The 22038-nt window shown below is 37.2% G+C and overlaps 2 protein-coding genes across 2 annotated transcripts in view; one reads left to right on the top strand and one right to left on the bottom strand.

Moving 5' to 3' along the window:
- dnai1.2 (dynein, axonemal, intermediate chain 1, paralog 2) overlaps positions 1-12741 on the bottom strand; it is a 36615-nt gene extending 23874 nt beyond the window's left edge. Inside the window, exons 1-16 of the mRNA XM_017715394.2 lie at positions 12506-12741; positions 10792-10860; positions 10581-10679; positions 7944-8024; positions 7677-7803; positions 7519-7571; positions 6043-6198; positions 4964-5023; positions 4480-4608; positions 4000-4084; positions 3784-3901; positions 3228-3271; positions 2878-3125; positions 1803-1892; positions 1610-1697; positions 1018-1097 (exon numbers count right to left, since the gene is read on the bottom strand). Coding sequence (XP_017570883.1) covers positions 1018-1097; positions 1610-1697; positions 1803-1892; positions 2878-3125; positions 3228-3271; positions 3784-3901; positions 4000-4084; positions 4480-4608; positions 4964-5023; positions 6043-6198; positions 7519-7571; positions 7677-7803; positions 7944-8024; positions 10581-10679; positions 10792-10860; positions 12506-12547 — 1569 coding nt within the window. The 5' untranslated portion in view covers positions 12548-12741. The remainder of the gene's footprint in view (positions 1-1017; positions 1098-1609; positions 1698-1802; positions 1893-2877; positions 3126-3227; positions 3272-3783; positions 3902-3999; positions 4085-4479; positions 4609-4963; positions 5024-6042; positions 6199-7518; positions 7572-7676; positions 7804-7943; positions 8025-10580; positions 10680-10791; positions 10861-12505) is intronic.
- Positions 12742-13839: 1098 nt separating this feature from the next.
- On the top strand, positions 13840-21136 carry zmat1 (zinc finger matrin-type 1). The gene is made up of 7 exons (XM_017713606.2): positions 13840-14047; positions 16291-16397; positions 16770-16859; positions 16954-17089; positions 18000-18266; positions 19481-19571; positions 19683-21136. Exons 1-7 carry the CDS (start codon positions 13921-13923, stop codon positions 20746-20748), a joined length of 1884 nt encoding a protein of 627 aa, XP_017569095.2. The 5' UTR covers positions 13840-13920; the 3' UTR covers positions 20749-21136.
- The last annotated feature ends 902 nt before the right edge of the window (positions 21137-22038 follow it).

Below are 22038 nucleotides of genomic sequence, written 5' to 3'. Positions count from 1 at the left end.
TGCTATGAGAGAGAGGGGGAAGAAGAGCTGAAGCTAACTCATGCTGCCCCCTGCTGCCACATTGGCTGGTGGGATGAGGCAGTCACTGAGCTGAGCTGGTGAACTAATGAGTACACTTCCTCTCTCCTCAGAGGATGTCACACATTGTTTAAACAGCGAACACTCAGCAGGAATACTCCCTCAACAACACAGTAAGCAACCAGCCCTCAGCTCCAAACATAAAATGGGAGTCACATAGACTAAAGTAAGGACATGTAATAACAATAATAAAACAATGCAACGATAACATGGTATTAGAAATTGTGGTATTTAGAATTATCTATGTGTATTATGAAGGGCAAAATCAAAGAAACAAAAGTGAAAAAACAGGAGTTTCCAAAATTGGACCTCAAAAAATGATTAAAGTATGTAGAAAAAATAGGATTCCTAACAACCGAGCAAGGCCTGGTAGAACACCAAAATCATCACCAATAGAAAGCTTTCAGTTATCAGAGAGAGGAGAATCAAGCTCCACTGCTGCATCAGATCTGAAACAATCCTCAAGTGTTTCTGTCCTTCCTTACACTGTTAAAATGCAGCTCAAGGCTATGGATCTGAAAGGATATGTAGCGGTCAAGTAGCCCTTACTGTGAAAAGCAAATAGACAAAAAAATCATCAGTGAGTGTGTTTGGAATTACTTGGACCATGAGATACAGAAAATGCAACTAACTGCTAAGACTGAACTTTGCAGGTGTGCAAAAACATCGCTGCAGACCTCTTTGAAAAACTGAAAGAAAATCTCCTGAAAAGAATGGAAGCTGCAATAAAGACAAACAGTGGACACACTAAATAGTGAACAAAGATCTTAATCAGTTGTTAAGGCTGCTGTCTAATTTTCTGCTAAACATATTTTCTGCCTTTTTTCTTGAAGAAGGTGGGTCTCTGAGTTTTACACAGTATGGTATACAATTAATATAGTGACAGCAAAGAAGTGGTTTAAAAGCGAATAGAAAACTCCCATCACAGGTGCAACTAACCTTGTGAATTTTGCCCTCTTCTGTGCCAACAAGAAAAAGGTAGTCAGTCTGTTTATGGAAATCAAAAGATGTTCCACAGGCTGTAATGAAAGGGAAAATACACAGTCTTTAGTCTGACACCAATACATGACTGAAGCAGAGTGAAGATGCATAATGTTCAAAACTGTTCAGGACTGAGGGCATTTCAAGAAATAACAGACAAAACAAAAGGGTATGACTAAATGCTAGTATCCAGCTAAGTGACTGTTAATGAGCTCAGCTACTGCTGATTTTCCTGCAGTGTTTTGATGCAGCACTAATCAGATTCACCTTATTCCTCCAGAAGGCTTGATTTAGCAAATCGGGTGTGCTGAATTGGGAGTTTATAAAGAAACAAATGTAAGATACTGCTATCACTTCTTTTTACATAGAATATGCTAGAGTAAGAGTAAAGCACTGCAAACCAATACATTTTTTTATTAAATAAAGAAATAAATAATTTGGTTATACAAGATGTCAACAAACATGTTGAGTTGTATTGCTTGTTAGTAAAATGAACCATGTGCGTTTGTGAGTTTGGGAGAGATTTTGAGACTCACTGTAAATGACTTACCCATAGCAGGAAGCTGCATGCCCTCTTGTCCCTCATTAATAGGTCCTTCTATCGACAGCTTAATTATATCTGTGAACACCAGCTCATTCTGCAGTTCAAATAATTGATATTATTTAAGCATATATATTAATTACAGTCACAAACAGAAACAATGGTGAGATGTGGAGTAAGTCTAAAAAGTGTCCATCAGTACCTTCACAAGGGTCCACGATACCACACGGCCATCGGAGGAGACCGAGAAGAAATTATGATTGTTGTCTATGTCATCTTCCTGCCACTTCACCTGTGGGTAACATAAAACAAGTGTAATCAAGTCAGAAGATGACAGAAAATTTTGCATTAGAATAGATTTTTGTTCAGGGCAAGCACCTGCGACACCCCCAAAACACACAGCCTTATTATAACATGATCAAACACTGCAGCTTGACTGCAACTGCTGCTGTCAAAGGCAATGCTGAAGGGAAAACGTTACCTTTATTATACCTACACTCTATCAGAAGCTCACAGGGAAGGGCAATATGAGAATATGGCACCATTATCACATTAAGTGATTTTGAAGTCTGGGCTCTGGGACAGACAGGTCATTGCTCTGTGAACACCAACAGCTTCTTTGATTATATCTAATCACCTCTTTGTTTTGAGTTGGACATTTTCTTTTTTTTTCTCCTCTTTCCACTATCAGTAAGAACTTCTTGACAGCTACACATTCTTTCAGACCCATAGCACTAATTGGCTTCTCACAGTGGAAGGATTACAGAAATATGTGGATTTTTTTCAGATCTAAGGCAGGAGTGGAGTTGATTTTAATTGCTTTAATTGCTGTTGATCTGATGATGACAGTCTAGGTTGTCGATTGGGTCTTGCCTAGTTGTTTCAAGAACTCCAGTCACGTTTTTTTCATTTATTTCCCTTTGACTTTCTTCTTTCTTATGCAAGTGATTATTATATATCTATTCTTCTCAGAAAAATGTATTGAAAAATGAATAAATGGCCATTTTGACAGGAAATGAAACAAATGAAAGGTGGTCTCTGACTTTTACAAAGGGTTGTATATCGTGGGCATTGTCAATATTTACCGAACACCAACCAAGTGCACATTTAATTCAAAGAAATTTAGTTGTATAAGGTTTTCGATTGTAACTAGATGTAGTGTTAGTTTGTACATGAAACACTGAATAATTAGAGCAACTTCTAAGCTTGCAGGAGTCTTAAAGATCTGCACACTTCTCTTCTTTAACACACTGACCTGTGCAGTGTGCGGTCCCTACCTGCCACACAGGGTCCGTGTGCTTGCCTGTTTTAGCAGTGCTCTTATAGACCGGCTGCGGCCCGTCGTCCTTCAGGTTATAAACGGCCACACAGCCATCATAGAAGCCCACTGCCATCAAGTAGGAGAGCTGCTTATGAATGTCCAGACACATAACCCCAGACAGAGTTGGGAAGATGAACTCTGGGTAGGTGGAGTTCTTCAGGGAATAGAACAGGAGCATGCCTCGACCCTGCTTAGTGAAGTCATCTAAAAGGGACAAAGGCTCAAAATTAAGGATAAAAATTCTAGGGAAGATTTCAGAACAAAACATCATTTCCACTCATGTATAAAAATCTAGGAATGACTTACATGACCCAAGTCCTACACCAAACAGATCTTTGTATTTCTGATTCCTGAAATAGAGAGCACATATTCAAAGTATTTTCATTAATGTTTTCTTTGTTGTTTTGCAATAACAATAGCATATTAGGTAGAAGGCACTTTAGATCTTGGTCTTATTTGGCCGCCCTGTACTGTGCCTATTTCAAAAAGCAGTCTAGACTGAAACACTCCTTATAAATTCAGTATGAACGGGCGGAGATAAACTGCTAGAAGCTACATAGGCAAATGTGTTGGTTTTCACAACATCACAAAAAAAAACTATTCAAAATGGGTTGTTTTGGCAGCTTGGTTTCCATATTTGGACTGTATGGACTAGAACGTGAATGGTATGTTTGGAAACTTTAACAGTGTTTACATACTACATCAAGCTGTTTTATTTCAAAAAGTGAGTCAGTGGACAAAGTGAAACATGTCATCAAAGCATTTTAATGAGCAATGTAAACTGAAGGCAAAGTAGTCTGATCTATATCTGGTCTATTATAAATTTTAAGACTACTTAGTTTGCTGTAACATTCATACAGACCAGCACAGGGCTGTCACTGACAGACGCTTGGCTTTGTCGTACTGGAACCTCCACAGTGGGAGTAGTGTGCCCTCCTGTTCCTGAAACTCATCTGATGCATCTTCAAAATACTTGAAATCTGGCATGACCAAGAAGGAGAGAAAGGTAGATGAAAACTCTCTTTTATAAGGCACACTTATATCATTGCTTTATTCAGTTCTAAAGAGGGATAATTACCCTGAGCGATGTCATCATAGGTGTTCTGAGTCACCATGCGCTCAACAATCTTGGACACCTTTGCAACTTTGGTTATGTCATCACTCTGTTTCATAAGAATAGAAAATAATCATGAAATATAATAGCACTGCATAATTTGAGCACAGCCTAAGAGATTTAGGTTTTATAATGTGTTTGAATGCTTACAGTATAATGTACATATTTTATGAACTAAATTACATAATAAATGCACATTTTTATGTTTAGAAATAGAACAAAAAGGAACAAAAGTATAGACAAAAGTCAGGCATCAAGATGGTTTTTAGCTGTTCAATGAACTGTCTGGATGTATAGATTACAGTATGTCATATAGTGTCAAAAAGCATATTCTATTCTAAGTCTATTTGAGATTAATTTGTGTAAACTTGATTTATTTTGCCTAATTATTCCTTTGACTGTATGAGTGTGTTGTAATTGACCTGAAAAACTCAAAGCTCCTACCGGATTCTCCACCATTGTTGTCTTCTTCTTGCCTTTGTCTTCCTCTTTCTTAGAAAGGAGAGCCTTCTGTTTCTCCTTATTCTTCTCCTGCTTCTGCAGTTCCTCCACATAGGCATCATAGATCTCCCACTACAAACACAGAGTTTAAAAGCAGTGCTCCTCATTTATTTCATAACAAAGGAGGTCAAGCAGAGGCACAGACGAAACAGTAGTATCTGCTGAGTCATCACATTATCTGACATAATACAAACAATTTGAAACGTTTGAGGACGTCACATGTTGTGAGATGAGTTTGATGAGATTTGGCCTATGTTTACAATTAAGTTTTTTATGTAAAAATGCCCATTAACATTATTTTACTCACAGACTCCCAGCTTTCATTTTTGTCTTTGAAGGTGACTGTAGTTACTGTGACAGTGCAATATCTTTGCAACGGCAACATAGATATTAAATATATTCAGAAAATAGATATATTCTCACCTACCTGGTTAGCAGTAGCAGAAAACGTGGCACGAGGAGGAGGTTCAGTTTGACATCCTCTCTCCTGCAGAAAGATCAGAGTTTTAAAGAGCACATATCCTACATATTTTTCAGGTACTTTAATTCCTACCTGAGGTGCATTTATGGTGTATCTGTGGTTCTATAGAAAAATGAGAGCTCCTTAACATCTCTGTAGTTTCTCCTAGACCTCAATGAGATCAGAAAGAAAGACAAAGAAGACTTTTTGTGTATTTTTTGGTCCACTAATAATTTTTCATAATTAATTGTATATGTCCATATCTCCCTTTATCCTTAGAATTAAACTGCCTGATTTGTAAAGACTGATTGGCCACCCTTTATTGTGCCTGACAGAAAAAGCATTCTGGGCTGAAACACTCCATATAACTTCGGCATGAATGGGTGAGGCTAAACTGTGATGGTTTTTGTAACATCACAAAAACAATGAATCCACTGGCTGTTTTTCAGGTTAGTTTTCACATACAGATTTTACAGATTTGGTGTAACTGCTTTGTTTTTAATCTTTAGCAATATTTCTATACTATATTAATCTTTTATTTCAGAAAAGTGAGAAAATTTCAGTTTTCCACAATATGGGCCCTTCAACCAGTTACTAAAAGCAAAACAACACAGTCTTTTGACGAGCAGATATTTTGTGTTTGATTTTTTTTTCTGAAAAAATACTGTTGAAGGGCTTTTCCATATCTAGCACAAATACACCCAGCCATACAATGGAGATATTCCAGTTACCAGACTGATTTAATGAAAACGGAAAAGGACAATGAAAGAACAAATAATTAAATGTCTTTAGGCTAAAACAAGCCTTTTTATTTCCCAGTCATGGGGATGTTTTCCCTGCTCCAAAATGCCAGTGTTATTTAATGAAAATGAGACAGGACAATGAAAAAATAAATATTTCATCGTGTCAACCCCGTCTTTTTCATCCCCACTCATTGAGATAAATAGCAGCTTACATGTGAGTCAGCCTATAGGTCTGATAATAAGGCATTGTGCTGGAATTGACCTGTGCAGTAGTTCTGAGCTAGGATAAAGTACTGTTCTTACTCTCAGAGGGTTGTTAAGTGTCTGCGAGGCTCTCTCGCTGAAGTTGAACTGGTTGGTGAGTTTCCGTTCCTTTATCCCCGGCTTGACGTCCACACTGTCAGGCCTCTCGTCTCCAGCACCCTCCTCTGCATCACCCGCATCCTCGGCTACATCTGCCTGCGCAACACAGGTCAACACAGCTGTCAAATACATCATCTTCACTAAAGAATCTTCAGATCCAACCATTATTAACCCTTTAAAAACTAAAGGTCTGTATATGGGTCTACACTTGAGTTCCTCACTCTCAAAACTGCATAATCTAAATATTAGTTTCAGAGTACTTACCAGCGGAATAACTGGTGCAATAAAATGAGTATAGTTCCACATAAAAAGATTACTTTCAATTAACAAAACAATGTATCATACTTACCAGCATCTAACTTTAACCTAACTGTTTACAGCAAATTACTTATTTGGGTATAATAATATCATATTTAGCTGTCTGATACACCACTGGCCAAATAAGATAACAGAGATCCCAGAGAACCCTTACTCTGGGACATACATATTTTATATGGACTGTTGATTTTTTTCAAGAATTTAGATTTATAAATAAAAAAGACTTGATGTTTGATCATTTAAGATTAAAGAGTTATAAATAACTAATATAACTTTTTTGCCCACAGAAGTCAAGCAACTGGTAGTTACTGAAAAGTTCATAGTAGTTAGTAATTAGCAGTAGTTACTGAGAAGTAAGCCTGCAGGTTAAGTTGCTAATTCCTATCCATCCTTTCCACAAAAGTGTTCGTTTTGCAGCATCTGTTGTGAGCATGAACAAGCTTTACAGAACACTTTACATTTTACAGACAAAAAGCCAAATAAACCTAATTAGAAATAACAGTGCTGAACACTGTTAAGGCAGGTCAGATCTGTTTTTTATACCAATAAGGTTCAAAACATAGTCCAGTTCTGTAGCTAAGGGTGAACAATTTTGAAAAAAATCTTAATTACAATTTTTCTGATTAACATTGTGACTAAATTGTGAGGATTTCTATAAATTAAGGTCAAAGCTGTTTTTGGGGCCAAGTAGACCAGCAAATCTTTTCTTCTGACTTGTTCCAAGCGTTGAGCGCAATGCGCAAGAGTGCCAGTTGTGGTTGCGTTGTAAGATACGCATCATATGGGTGTTCCTTTGTTTCTGACTACAGATGTCCAACTCATCTACAGGCAGTTCACAGGCTCTGGGTTATTAAGTGAAATATTCCCTGCTTAAAACTTGTAGCCTGTAATGAAAATATTCCTCACTTAAAAATTGTAGGCTTTAATTAATAATTAAAATTGCAGCTCTTGCAATAGCATTTTAAAACTTAACATCCTTTAGCAACTCTGAACAAAGAATGCTAACATTTCTCATTAGGTTACATGAGATTTTGCTAAGTTTTCCCATCCTGTATACGTGGAATGCAGATGTGGAATACTGTTTAGTTGTTTTATTACCGGACCGTCTGGTTTGTCCTCAGTTTCTGCTACAGAGGCTTCAGCTGGTTTCTCTGAAACAATAAACATTTCAGAGCATTGTTTCCTTAAACTCTAGAACCACTGTCTTTCAGGATTTCTTTATTTGTTCTTTACTTTGATAAAAAACAAACCCTTACCTTCTTGAAGCCCTTGCTTAGCCCTCTGTCTCCGAGCCTCGTCAGAGTCCTTGTGCAAAAGATTACCCTCCAGCACAAAGTGAACAGCCAACTGGTCCACACTGCTGATTGGCTTATAGGAGCGTTCCTGGGTAAAGAGATAGCACATTTAGAGACCTGCAGCACATGCACTTTTGTCAGTTCATTTAAGCTGAAGTCACATATACAAATTAGAGAAAAACTTCACTGTGTAACCCAGTAATGGTGGTGATGTAAGTCAGACTTTACTTTGAAACTGTATCTGACGATATTCTGCGGAGCATGTGGATTGTTTGCTGTCAGTATTCTAGTGAATTCCTCTTTTAGCTCCTAAGAAAGAAAGCAAAAGAGAAAAAGGAATTAATTAATGCTGAGATAGAGATCAGCTAAGCGTAGTAGACCCTAGTCTCAATTTCCAGGCACAAACAGAACCACAACTATGGAATAAGCCTCGTAATTTGGAGCCATTTTCCAACCCCTGTTAAGAAAAATACGTTTAAGTGTACTTTTCAAAAGTGTGTTTAATATGATAGGACATACTTAATACTTTAAAACATTTAATACATTCTAAATGTATTATTTTTGAGCAACTTGTAACAAGTGTAATTTTTGTGTTAAAAAGACTGTAGATTAAATGTACTTAGTTGTTTTAAGTATGTAAAGTTGTGGATATTACCTTTATTACAGTTGGAACATATTACAAATATATCACTAGAACCGATACACTTCAGTGCTACTTATTGAGTTATACTGCAAATAAAATGCATTTTAAATTATATGTCAATATTATAACATACGCTTAAATACACTCTTGGGCAAAAAAATGGGCCAAGCTCAAAATATGATAGTTTTCACTGATGGTTTTGGTCTGGTCAGAGTTCAGGTTTAATATATAAAGAATATTTAGTCTCACATTAAACACAAACTAGCTCAGCAACTGTTTGAAGCCATCAATGCTGAGTGAAAAAATACTGACTGTCTGTTCTGCAAATTTACACACAAAACTTCAACATTTAAGTTATTAACACATCAAGGTGCTTTATGTATTTATTCAATGACTTGTTAAAACCACTGAAACCTCAATGTTTTGCCATTTTGGGCTTGGCCCATTATTTTTATTTTCAGTTTTATTTTTATTTTTTGCCAAGGAGTGTATATTCACTTTTCTGAAACATAATTAAGTATACACTTAAATATTGCTGCTGTCTGAAAAAAAAAACCTTGTATCTCCATTTGTGTTGTCTTTCATTTTTTGACATAATTTGAAAACCCCTGTTGTCCTTTACATTGTGCATAAATTTCATAATGAATAACCAAAAGAAATGGACCAAAATGACTTGAACAACCATCTGGTTCCTTTGACTTACATTAAAAGTAAAGTAAGTTTTTTCCCTCTCCTGTAAAGTTATCATTTTGCAGATATGAGGTTTTCTTCTGACAACACCGATACATCATTAGAAATAACTAAACACAATTTATATATAGATGTATACTTACAACTTATGTTGCAATGATTTTAACTTTAATTTGGAATTAAGCAATTGTTAAGGCCTAAATTCTGACACTTGAAACATATTTTAAATGTGTACTCCTGGGTGTAGTGATACCCATATTTAATTAGTTAGAGGTATACTACAAATAAAATGCATGTAAAATGAACTGAAGAATGCTTCTTCAAAACATACTTCTAAATAACAATTACACATACTTTTGTTCAAGCAAGTAGCATCAATATGTTTCATTTTTTAAGTGTATTTTGCTCACATCTATACAGTAATAATGTATAATTTTGAAATACACTTTTTGAAAAAAGAAAATAAATTTTTTGGTGAATTTCAACAAAATACATGAACATACATGAAAAAAATACTTTTAGTCTTCAGCTAGTGTTGCACTTAAGTATGCTTCTTTTTCACAAGGGTAATCAGCCATGTTCCCGTAACAAATTAGATAACCACAGACACTGGAATGGAAATGTGTCTTCTCTTTCGCATTGGCTACACTCAATTTCACCCAGTTCAGACATCATTGCACAACCCAAGACGACTGGGACTTGGCAAGACCAGACAAATCCATAAATAAACTTGTTAAACATGAAGACACAGAGAAAACATCCTGAACCACTCCTCAACTGAGTGAAATATTCCATACAAACCAGATATCAGTACTATCCAGAAAAACAGTCACTTGTTTTAAAAACATAATTTTAAGAGATAAAATAAGAGAGATGCTTATGAGAAGAATGAAATAGGGAAAAGGATGGATTGGACAGGAAAGGACGTTTCAGGAAGTTTATTTGTAGTGGAATATTATTGGTCTCATATCAGAGAAAGTAATGATGCATGTGTGGTGCACTACATTGTGAATAGTGTTCTTCATCACTTAACTGATGCATATTGCAATCAAGTATTTCCACAAAGGCACACATGCACCCATCATGGACAACAGTATATCAAATAATGTTTAACTTGTGTGACACATATGCATTGCTCTGACTGATGACTCGGGTGATGCCTTTAGAGTAAGAACTGAATTGAATTGAACTGAACCGAATTCAGCTCTGTCACCACATTGTTAAGGCTGCAGTATGTTAAACTCCAGTGCGTAAACTGTGTGCTTTATCTGTATAAAATGATTCCTGTGACTGTCATTTGCTCTTCTATTTAATCCGTGATGACATTACAAACAAAGTATAGGGGGCGCTATGCCCTTCCTGTCCTCTCCCTGTCCATCCCCTAAGTGATGTCATGGCCATGCCAATATAAGACTTCTGTGTGCAAGCCCTTCATATGCAATTAAATACTTGAGGCTTTCTGATCACTGGACCACAACAGCCCAAATGGTTTACCTTCTGGATTGCTAACATTTTAATATGATCCCACTTACTGCCTCAGACAGGTCCAGCTGGTCTGGAGGCTTCAGCAGAGTCTTCCCCTGCGTCCACTCATCCCCTCCATCGCCAAGCTCTGTCCAATCCTCATCATCCTACGCCATAAAACCACACTTGGAGATATCTCAGTTGCTCTTATAACATCAGCTAAGATAATAAATCTAATAATAGCGTAAAAATAATAGAGAAAAATATAACAGAGCTTACCTTCTTCTTACTGTAGATTTTGGAATTCTTTACAGCCGGTGCCTTGGACTGGGAATGAGCATTAGAGCCCTGTGTGAAGAAGACAGCTAAAACTCCAATAGTGGTGGATATATTTATATAAGGCTGTCTTGTTGTACCTAGTGCTTAATTGCAATTATTAGTTTCAGGTGTGGTTTCGGGTTAGTGAAAGGTGTGAACTGTAGGGGCCGGACTATCAGTCACAAGGCTGATAAATTGAGGAGGTGTTCCCTGCAAGAATCAGTGTGCTTGTCTTCTGATTGAATTCTGTCTATCTGCTGGTAAAGATAGGCTCTGAGTTAAGATTTTCTCTAGCACCCAGGTGGTGGAATGAAAACCCACTGGCTGTCTGAACAGCAGAGTCTCTTGCTGTCTTCAAACGCAGACTGAAGACTCATCTCTTTACACAGCACTTAAATGAGCATTGAACTATAAGCTGCACTTATTTTATTTATTGTATTGTATCTTATTGTTATTGTATTGCATTGAATGGCACAGAGTTCTGCGTTCAACTCCGTTTCTTTTTCTCTTGGTGTCTGCAGTAACATTTTGTTTCTAGCAGTATCTAGGTAGCTCAGGACTGTCTTTTTCTCTAAGCTATTGGTAACTAGCAAAGATACTTTCTCTAGATTGACAAAGCACTTCTTGTAAGTCGCTCTGGATAAGTGCGTCTGCTAAATGCTGTAAATGTAAATGTAAATATATTTCTCAGACAGTGTATATAAAACCACTATTTATGAGATAAAAATCCAGTGTGATTATATTTCCTAATACAGCCAGACACAGCCAGCAAAATGCACATTAGCCGCTTAGTGTAACATTAGAGCTATGCATAGGAATTCTACTTTTATTTTCTGACAAGTTTTTTTTTTTCTGGTTCATCCATATTATTGCAGAATTTAGTCACTGAGATGTAGACAGTCAGGTGAAGTGGTTCATTACAGAGAAAATTACTAACTCAGATTTCTTTACAGTGGTGGAGATAGGAACCAGGGGTCACAATGTCTACAATTCTATTAACTATCCAAAACTACCACTAAACTTACTTGTGTCCTCTGTGTTTTTATATGTAATATTTATAAATCAGTGTCACATCTGAAAAATATCTGAAAGTTTTCTTTGGGCTCTATTTTGCCTGACAATGACCTGTGCATGTCTCCACCATGAATTTAATTTAAAAATATATATTTTAGGTTAAAACCTTGTCTAAAAATTATGTTGTAAACCAATGTCTAAGCATCAGGCATCATAGAGGCAAGCATGCAGTTTATTACCACTCTGTGAGGGAGCTTTTAGAGGCATTAAAAGTTTCAGACATCTGGTTCCTATCACCACCACTGTGATCAAATCTGACAGAAGGCACATTTCACATCAAATCACTCTGAATGATTTTGTTTACATCTCAATGGTTTAAGAATTAAGGAATTCTTTTTTTACGGTAGTTTTATTATTATTTTCAATTTCAATGTCCTCCAGCAAAAGGAACTCAAGAAGCTCTTGCATGGAATCATAATGGCTAGGGAAACAGGAGACACATGGGACTATGTTTTAGTGAAAACTGATTTATTATATAAAATAATCAAGACTTCTTGAAACTTAAAACATTAAGCCTGTTATTCAGAAGTCCCCTAATTCGTTTACTGCTCAGTGTCTAATTTCTAATAATGTGTAGATAGTAGGTGCTACATGTCGTTACCTGTTTGGATCGCACTGTTCCAGCTTTTTGAGGGACTGGCATTGTTTCAGCTGCTTCAGTTGTATTTAATGTTTGTCCACGAAGTGTTAACCGTCAGAAATAAGGACACGTTTTGACTTACGCTAACTATAGCTTGTTATCTCGAGTTTGTTGATAAAGTAAGAATAAATGTAAAAGTTAAAGTGAATCCCATGTGAGTAACTGTCTATACGGATTGCTACGCAGTTGTCGGTGTACTGTTGCTATGGAAACGGTGAAGGCGCATGCGCGGTGCCGTTGTTTTTTCCTAAATAAAAGTCCTGCCTTATGCCGCCTAAATAGATTTTATTTATGAAAGTGGTGGTACAGACATTTTAGACTTAATCTATATATCAAAAAAATAAAGTGTTTTTTTTATATATCAAAAGTAGTCAGAGTAATGAAAATATGAAAAAAATTAAAATAAAAGAGAAAATATAAATAATAGACATAAGAATTACTTTCACCAATACCATCACCACCGTCATTTGTAGGCAGCTGTATATGAACTTATTTTGCATTAAAGAAAATTAATTAATATGTGGTTTTCTACAACAAAAGATGGATGTCCCCAACGTTTACTTAATGTAGTAGAATGTTCTGGTAGGATTGCCAGCTGTAGTGAAATTCTTAGCTGTGTCCACAGACCTTTTTGCCCATTCATTTAGTATTCAACACAATATTTATAACAGTAAAGGTGACATACCAGAGGGTGGCAACATGCAACTTAATGCAATTATTTGGGGAAACACGGTCGTTTAACACACACGAAGAGGACTACGGCGCTCACGCCGTGACCACATCCGAAGGGAAGTTTGATTCCGTTCGCCGAATCGATTCTTTCGAACTGTTCATTCCAAAGAATTGATTCACAAGTCAAATGAATTAGTGGCGGACGAAATAGTCCGATGCAAATATTTTTAAGTTTCCTTGTGAACATAAAAAGGGAAATATTTTAAGTGAAAATCATGAAACGCAAACATTAAAAATATGTATCTGACAGTCTTTGCATTAGTATTGAATAAACAGGCAAAAACGTGTCCTTAGTAAAACTAAATAACTCCACGATCTGCCATTATTCACTCCATCCCTGTGAGTAAATCCGATATCTACAATGAACATCATTTTTATTCTGTTTTCATAATTAGATTTGATACCCAGATTTATTGTCTATGTGTGTTTTTTCACTGGCGATAACGGTAGAAACCACATCGGGTTCAATTCAGTGGTGGCTTGTGAATCAATCACGTTATTGAAAAGAACATGTTCAAAAGAACCGATTCGTTTGCGACTCGGGCATTCGTCACTAGCGGACATCTTTACTAGCGGCTAGTAGCTAGTGGTGTTCAGCTATGTTGGGTTAGGTTTGCTTTTTGTTTTTTGAGATTAACACCATCATGTCTGTGTTAGAGGGTGGCGCGCCGTGTGAAACAGATATCAGTGATTCAGTTAATCCAGACTCGGCATCTGTTTCAGACGCCGACACAGTACAAAACACTAACGCCCCTAGTTGTCATGTTGAAGGTGAGTTTGTCCATGGTCACTCAGCGCTGGCCAAAAACGGCTATCTGACGAAGCTCAGTTGTTTTTCCCTGTTTACTCGACTAAAGCACATTTTAACGAGACCGTACCGGATTACCACTGCTGACCATTTGTTCGTGATGGACTGGTGGTTGAGTTTAATCGGTTAATTAGCTAACGGTAGCTAGCTTGCTAAACTGGCTAACGTTGGCTAGTTTGCAGCTTTCACCCATCACAAACAATAGCTAAGTAGTGAAAAGAGCTCAGAGTTTGGTTCTTGTGTGAATGTCACGTTATTTTAAGGTGGAAAGGATGAAAATACTGCACAAATCCCTCCACTGTAGAAATCATAATTTGATAATGCCAGGGACTTTTTTTAGAAAACGGACTGGTTGGGCTTAAGTCAGCAAATTTCCAGTAGGATAAAAGTACTAGTGTATACTTGCTTATCTAACTAAGTACTCTTCTGTTAGTGAAATAAGTTCTAGTTAGAGCTGTTTAGCAGCTAACAATTGCTGTAAATGACAATTATTGGCATTTATCAGTGCTGTTACAATTGGTACCTTAATGCCTGGATAAGTTACTTCAGGACGCCACAGGTTCAGTGGCAGACATTCAGCAGGGAGTATTTGGACGGTTGAGAAATCTAAGATTTATTATGGATGGCACAAGAATTCAGCAGCAGATACATGTGGTACAAAACATGTATTTTAAAAATAAACAGTTCAGATCATCTGTGAGTGAAATACAAGCATAGTGTGGCCATTTCCTTGGCCTTAGAGAAGCCTTTAAGTTGTTTTTTCAAAGGTAAATCAGCATAAATAGTCTTTATTTCTGAGTTTGTTTTAGAAATGGTCAGTAAGACAATATTTATCATTTACATCACAATATGCTTTTCTGAGAATATTGTGGATATCAGTACTTACAAATCACTTCCTGCATGTTTGATCACAGAGAGCGCAGTTCTCTGTAATTGGATTAAGTGCTGTTCAGTGTATGAGATGTTGAGTACAAGTGATTGGATTCAAAGTCTTTGGTAATATATTTAAAACGTGGCACTACTCTGTTCTAACTTATTAGATATCGTTAGTATAGCAAAAAAATATTATCCTATTACGTTTTCACATATTGCCCAGGAATGAACTTATTAAAAATAAAACATGCAGACAGATTGAACTGGAACTTGGAAACTTTAGATATCGATGTATGAATGTGTCTGTCTGAATATCAAACTTTGCTCTTAGCCCTTTTGATTTGTTTATATCCAGGGCTTTGGGCTCTGCTTAAGCCTTCAATATAACTAAATCTACACTGTAGGACTGAATGATGTGGGGAAAATATCTAACTGTGAAATCTTGTGTAATTTTTCTGGCCAGTACAGCATTTTAAATGTGGCTACTTTCTATAAATTCTAAAGTAGACCAGCGCATCCATTATGCTTCAGGCTGTAATACTGAAGATAGTGTGCTAGACTGCCAGTTCATAAGGTCAGTGTTAATAAAGCAAGTTCAGTGTGTGTTGAATAATTGTAGGGTACAATTGAAATGGCTCTCTTGCAAATTGAGATTTCAATATAAAAATCATTAATTGTTCCACTCTCCATAACAGTGCAGCAGTATTTTTGTGTGCAGTAGGATATTTAAATAATATCAAATTCGATACCAGTTACTGCTGTGAATGACAAAGGGTCTGTCTCCTGGACAGGAATTTAGTTTTAAACTACACAGCATTTTGAATGGAGACACTTTGAAAGGAAAAATGAAGTTCCGGACTAGGCTTAATCCCTGTTTAAGAAACCAGTCCAAAGAGTCGGTTTCCAAGACCCACCATTTTTAATCTACTTTTAAAGACAGTGAGGACATCCTCTTTTGAAAAGCAATGTGAGCTATATTTCATTTTGGGTTTAAGTGCTTACTTAGGGGTGCACACACTCATTTTTTGTACCTGGAACACATTACCCACTTCATTCACATGCAGTTTGACAAAGCCCGTTATTATATTTGAGGCATTTTTTATCTTTGGAACGTTTAGAACTACACGGTTACCTCTCCAGTACATTTATGTCAAAAAGCTTTTAGCAGGAGAATAGTATGACTAGTTCTTAAATCTGTTATCAAAAGTTCCTCTGCTGTATTTATTGCATTTTGTTCACTAATATAACTGGGAATAGTGTAGAATACTCTTAAGCCTGTCTTTGTGCTTGATCATCATGCAACCATTTTCAGCTATTTTTATTGTCTTAACAGACTCCCAGAACGACAGTGAACTTCTTAAAGGCCTGCTGACCGATACCTTCTGTCAGGTGTGTGAGGCAGTATTGCTGTTTGAATCTCAGAGAGTCTCTCATTATGAGGTTTGTACAAGTTTTCACAATATTCATGCCACTGTTATGTCATTATGTCATTTATTTACTTTAGAAATGTTTTCTCAACATTTATATATTCATTTTTTTGTACCTCATGTGAAAATCACAGCTGACCTTTTGTTAATGTTTTATGATAGAAATGGTCTAAAATGATATATTTTGTGTTATGTTAAACATAATGTAGCTAACGTATTTTAAAGTTAAGAATGTTTTTCCTTCTGTAAGAAAGAAAAAGATACAAGGTTTTGTTACAGTGGTGACGATATACGGATGAATAGAAAGATAAAATGCACACATACTATTCATGAATGGTATCCAGGCATGTGTCTGTAAGTGAAGTCATATTTCTCTACTCTCAAGGGAAAGAAGCATGCTCAGCGAGTCAGAATCTACTTACAGAGCAAGAAAGCAGAAAAGAACAAACAAAGTCAAGAGTGTGGCAGCTTTCCTGTAAGTCCCATTGAGTATAGACTCGGCAGTTGTAGCTTTAGTTTATAGATTATAAATGTAGAGGTTGTGTCTTATTTTTTGTTTTCTTTAACAGAGCAGTAAGGTAGATCCAGAGAAAGTCTGTGAGCTGTGCAACATGGTATTCAGCTCTCCTGTGGTCGCCAGGTCACACTATGAGGGTAAAGTCCATGCCAAGAACATGAGGAAAAGCGACACTACACTCTCCGCAGGCAAGCATTACCATATGGACGGCTGTGTGTTACCTGTGGTATTCAGTTTTGTAGTGGTGTAAATTTCACAACGATTCAATGGCATTAAAGTAACATGAAATTTCATGATCATTCACTATGAATTTGGTGCTGTCCAGAATTATTTTATTCTAAATATACGCATGTGACTGCATGAACTGTGCAGGAAAGTGAAATTAGTTGTAACATTTCAATCTTTTAATGTTTTGTTTGCTGAATTGAACATATTTTGATAAAGAGAAACATATAGATTCAGATTCCTTTATTGATCCCAGGGGGAAATAGCAGTTGTTACAGTTGCAGCCATTTATGTAAAAATAAACACTTTACTAATAATTTAAGACAATATAGAGAATTTGCAGTATGTACACAAGATTTAAGTACTTAAGAATATAGTAAGGTGGCGGTGATTGTGATAGTAATATGAAACATCAGGTATAAAGCAGTTACAATTATTTAAATTAAGTTAGTGTCCCTCTGAGTTATTGCACACACAATTGTTATTATTGCATATATGAACAGTTTCGTATTGAGTTTTGTGAATCACACACTGAGGGAGGAGTTATAGAATTTGATGGCCACAGGTATGAATGACTTCCTGTGGTGCTCTGTGGTGCATTTTGGTAGAGTGAGCCTTGCACTGAATGAGCTCCTGTGTCTCATCACCGTAATATAATGTATTACTGGCCATATAATGTGGCCAGTTAAAAAATTATTGGGGGGGTTCTTCAGTATTTTAATTTGTGCAGTAAAATTATTTGTTTGTTTTCTGTAGACAAAGTTAGAATATGTCATTTCACTAGGGGTGTTCAAACATTTGTATATGACTGTGTAATCAATTACACAGCCCAATTTTTGCAGCCATACAGATCTTATCTTCTGTTTTCAGCAGATATCAGGACCACTGCGGGCTCAGTGGCTCTCCCTGTGCCTGCTAGGGAAGGTACTGCAGGGGTTAAAGTGGATCAGGAGCAGAAGGAAAGCACTGCTTCTGCTGCTCAGGAGGTCGATCTCAGTGACCCAGACAAGTATTGTAAGCTGTGTACAGCCTCTTTCAACAACCCCCTTATAGCCCAGCAACACTATAGTGGACGCAAGCACCAGCGCAACCAGGCTCGCCAGGAGATGCTCAGCAAACTCTCAGAGGAGTCTGAGCATGGTACGTACTACTGTATTTTCATATGGGTTCATGCATATTGGTTCAAAAACATTGCATATGAGCTAGGAAATTACATCAATTTATGTAAACTTTAGTTCACATGGGGAAGGTAAAGTACTAATCAGAGTGTCTGTACACTGGATCTGCTATTATTCCTATAAACAACAATAAACATGACAACGTTTGTGCTGCTTTGGAGGTTGCATAGGCGAAAAAAGAAAATAATGAACAGAAGAGTGGTGGTGTGCACCCCCTGAATCACACTATGAGGTTCTTTAGTCCAGTCTATGTTTGGATTGTAGCTGCTGTAGCACCCTTTGCTGCAACACTCAAAATGGAGCTTGCTCTTCCAGTTAATTATTAGCTGTTAAATGAAGCAACACATTCCATGAGACTGAAAATGGATTTATTTGTGTTTGCATAGTGTATGTTGGTGAGTTCAGAATAAAGCCCATTTTCCAAGCTCAATGTAAATATTGCAGGGTTTGTGGTATAAAATATGGTCCAGAGCATTTTTATGAGCATTTTTGATGTACAGTACCATGCAGAAGTGAAGAGTTTGCCTTTCGTGTATTTAATATTCTGTCAACAGGCCATTAAATGCAAGTTATTCTTTTTTCTGTATCGGTAAAAATGGCTGAAAACATACTTAATGGAAAATTACATTGTAGCCTCAGCAAATAAAATATATCACAATTTTTAAATATCATATCACATTTCATTTCATTTTTCATTTTTTTATTCTTTTTGTAAGACCTGCTTTCAGCTTTTCGGTGACATCTGCACGTTCAATGATACAATGATACTTTCAATGTTTTAGACCCATAGTGTTTTGTTCTCACAATGTAAAGATGGGCAGAAACACCTGTGAACTTTTTCAGATCTGAGTTTGATTTTCTCCTGTGTCTCAACCTGATTGTAACAGTTTTGGTGGTCTGCCCACTCTTGAATGTGTCATATTTTCTTTTAATAATTTTTGGAATGCCGTTTTTTTTAACTTGTGTTGCTTTGACTTTCCCCTTATATGCAAGTGGATTATCTTATGTCTATTCTCTTCAGAAATCTCCTAATAAATAAATATCTTGTACTTAATGGCCATTTTGAATGGAACTTAGAATTTTGCCCAGTACTATATATTTTATTTTATTGACATTTTTCTTGTTGTTCTCTTCTTATTTCATCGTTATCTTTCTTTTTCTTGCTCTTTTCTTCAGCAAGCTCTCTAACATGTCCAGTGTGCTGTGTGACTCTCAGCTCCATAGAGACATATCAGGCTCACATGCAGGGCAATAAACACTTTGTCCAGTGAGTGGTTTTAATCTGATATCTCCTCTCATCATCTCCCATAATGTATTTTAGTTTGACTGCATGTTTTGTTCTCAAAAATGAATATCTTGACTTTTATTTCTCTGACAGAGAAAAGAAGATAGTTGGTTTATGCAAATCACAGAAGAAAGTGTACGACTCGTTCCAGGATGAGTTGGCTGACTACATCCAGGTCCAGAAAGCTCGGGGGTTGGAGCCCAAAAGAGGACTAGGCCCAGGACAGAGAAGTGCAGAGGAGGAAGTGAAAGAGGGTGAGCCATTAGAGGAGGAGCCTCCTCCTGCTCCATCACATCTGCCTCATCCTCCTCTTCCTCCTCCTCTTCCTCCTGCCTTCCATCCACCACACTGGCGCCCGCCATTTCAACATCGAGCTGGTCATTTTGGCTTCAGAGGCAGGTTCCCAGTACAGCACCAGTGGGGTCAAGGCTACCCACCCCATCCTCCTCCTCTTATCCCTGGCCTTACAGGTAGACCAGTGCGTAGGAGGCGGAGCCAAGATTCATTTAGCTCCTCTTCCTCTGACTCCTCATCTTATACTAGCACCAGCAGCAGCACCAGCAGCAGCAGTAGTAGCGATACCAGCAGTGACAGCAGCAGAGACAGGAGGAGACGACGAAGAACAAGAAAAGAAAGAATGAAGAGGAGTAGAGAGCAGAATGATGACTCTGAGAAAGAAGAGAGAAGGAGGACTAAGAGGAGGCGAAAGAAAGAAAATGAGGAGGAACAAGGCCATGTAATGACAGGAAGGAGACAGAGGAGAATGAGTTTTGAAGAGGAGCAAGGAGCAGACGAGGATAAAGAGAGGAGGAAGTGGAAGGAGAAAAGCCACAGAGGAGATTCCAGCGAGGAGGATCAATACAGGAGTAAGAGAAGAGTCAGCAGCAAGAGCAAGAGACGAAAAGAAGGGCATCATAGAAAAAGACAGAAAGAGGAGGATGAAGGAGACCAGAGCAAAGGATCTGTTGAAGAAGGTATGGACAGAGGTGAGGGAGTGAAGGCCACGGTGGAAGAGCACACAGAGGAAGGAACTGAACTTAAAGATGAGAGGCCAAAGCGCAAAAAAGACAAGAAGAAAGCAAAGGAAAGGATGGAGGGAGGGGACAACAGGACTGAGGAGGAAAAGCTCTGGGATGAAACCATTTTGGGCATATTCTGATATTTTGATGACTGTGTGCTGGCCCTTTATTGGTCTCAACTCACTGCACCCCTACTGGGCAGACTGTAAGGATTCAGGGCTGCATATAGGCAGACGTACCCTTGTTTTTGCATCAGTGTCTTTCACCTGCCCAAAGTCTTGACTACAGGCTGACCTTTGTTTGTAACCTACAGGACCACAAAACGGCATTTTTTTCTGATGATCTTCAGAACTTTTGTTTTGCAGACAGACTTTTGTTGTATGATATAAATGCATGATCTGCTACTACTGACCATAAATGTATTTGCACAGTCGACATGTGTAAACCAGCCATGTTGATAGTAGGACTAAACGAATGTATCTTCTCAGATCCTACACTCTCACATAAAATAAACACATTTACTATTAATTATGTTTTGTTAAGTCATAGACGTATTGATTCAAGTTTTGCCTGGTTAAAGAAGTAGGCAGCCCAAATATACTAATGTAGTTAATAGCTAATGGAATGTACAGTGTTTTACAAAAGTCAGAGACCACCCTTTCATTTATTTCAGTCAAAACAGCCACTAAGTCCACTTTTTTTTTACTTTTCAGCAAAAGGAAAAAAAGCAGCAAACGTATTTAAATGTAAAATACACAAAAACCTCAAGGACACACTATCAGATTTAGTGTGTGCCAGTATTTAGTGTGTCCACACTTTGCCTTTATTACTGCTTCCCTGCCTGTTTTCAGAAACTTGTTTTCAGTTCTTCAAAGAAATCTGCATGTTATTTTTCCAAACCTCCAAAGTTCAGTCTTAGAAGTTGGTTGCATTTCTTGATTTTCACAATCCAAGGTGTCCAGGGTCAGTGTTCAGGGTCAAAACTTCTTTTTTGTATTTTTTCCTTCTCTCAGTAACTATTTTTGACTGCTACACATTCTTTCAGACCCATAGCATTAATTTGTCTTTTCACAGTGTAAGGATGGAGAAAAACACCTGTGGATTATTTCAGATGTGAAGCAAGAGTGGAGCTTGATTTTTTTTTTTTTTTTTTTTTTTTTTTTTTTTTTCCCCTCTCTTTCAAATATGAAAGTACTGTTTATCTAATGGTGACAGTTGTATTATGCTTAGTTTGCAGACCTTTCTGTAATTTTCTGTTAAATGTTTTGCCACTTAAAAATTAAAAACTTGTATTTAATATCAGTTTTGCAAATAAAATAAAGTGTAATCTCTGACTTTGCACAGTACTGTACAATCCGCTGATTGCCATGATTTGCTTTGGGGCTTGCATTCAATACCATATTGCAGTTGTATTCAGCAACATGCCTTCC

Source organism: Pygocentrus nattereri, chromosome 16 (genome assembly GCF_015220715.1).
Source record: "Pygocentrus nattereri isolate fPygNat1 chromosome 16, fPygNat1.pri, whole genome shotgun sequence".
Taxonomy (NCBI): domain Eukaryota; kingdom Metazoa; phylum Chordata; class Actinopteri; order Characiformes; family Serrasalmidae; genus Pygocentrus; species Pygocentrus nattereri.
This window is presented reverse-complemented; position numbering and strand designations above follow the sequence as displayed.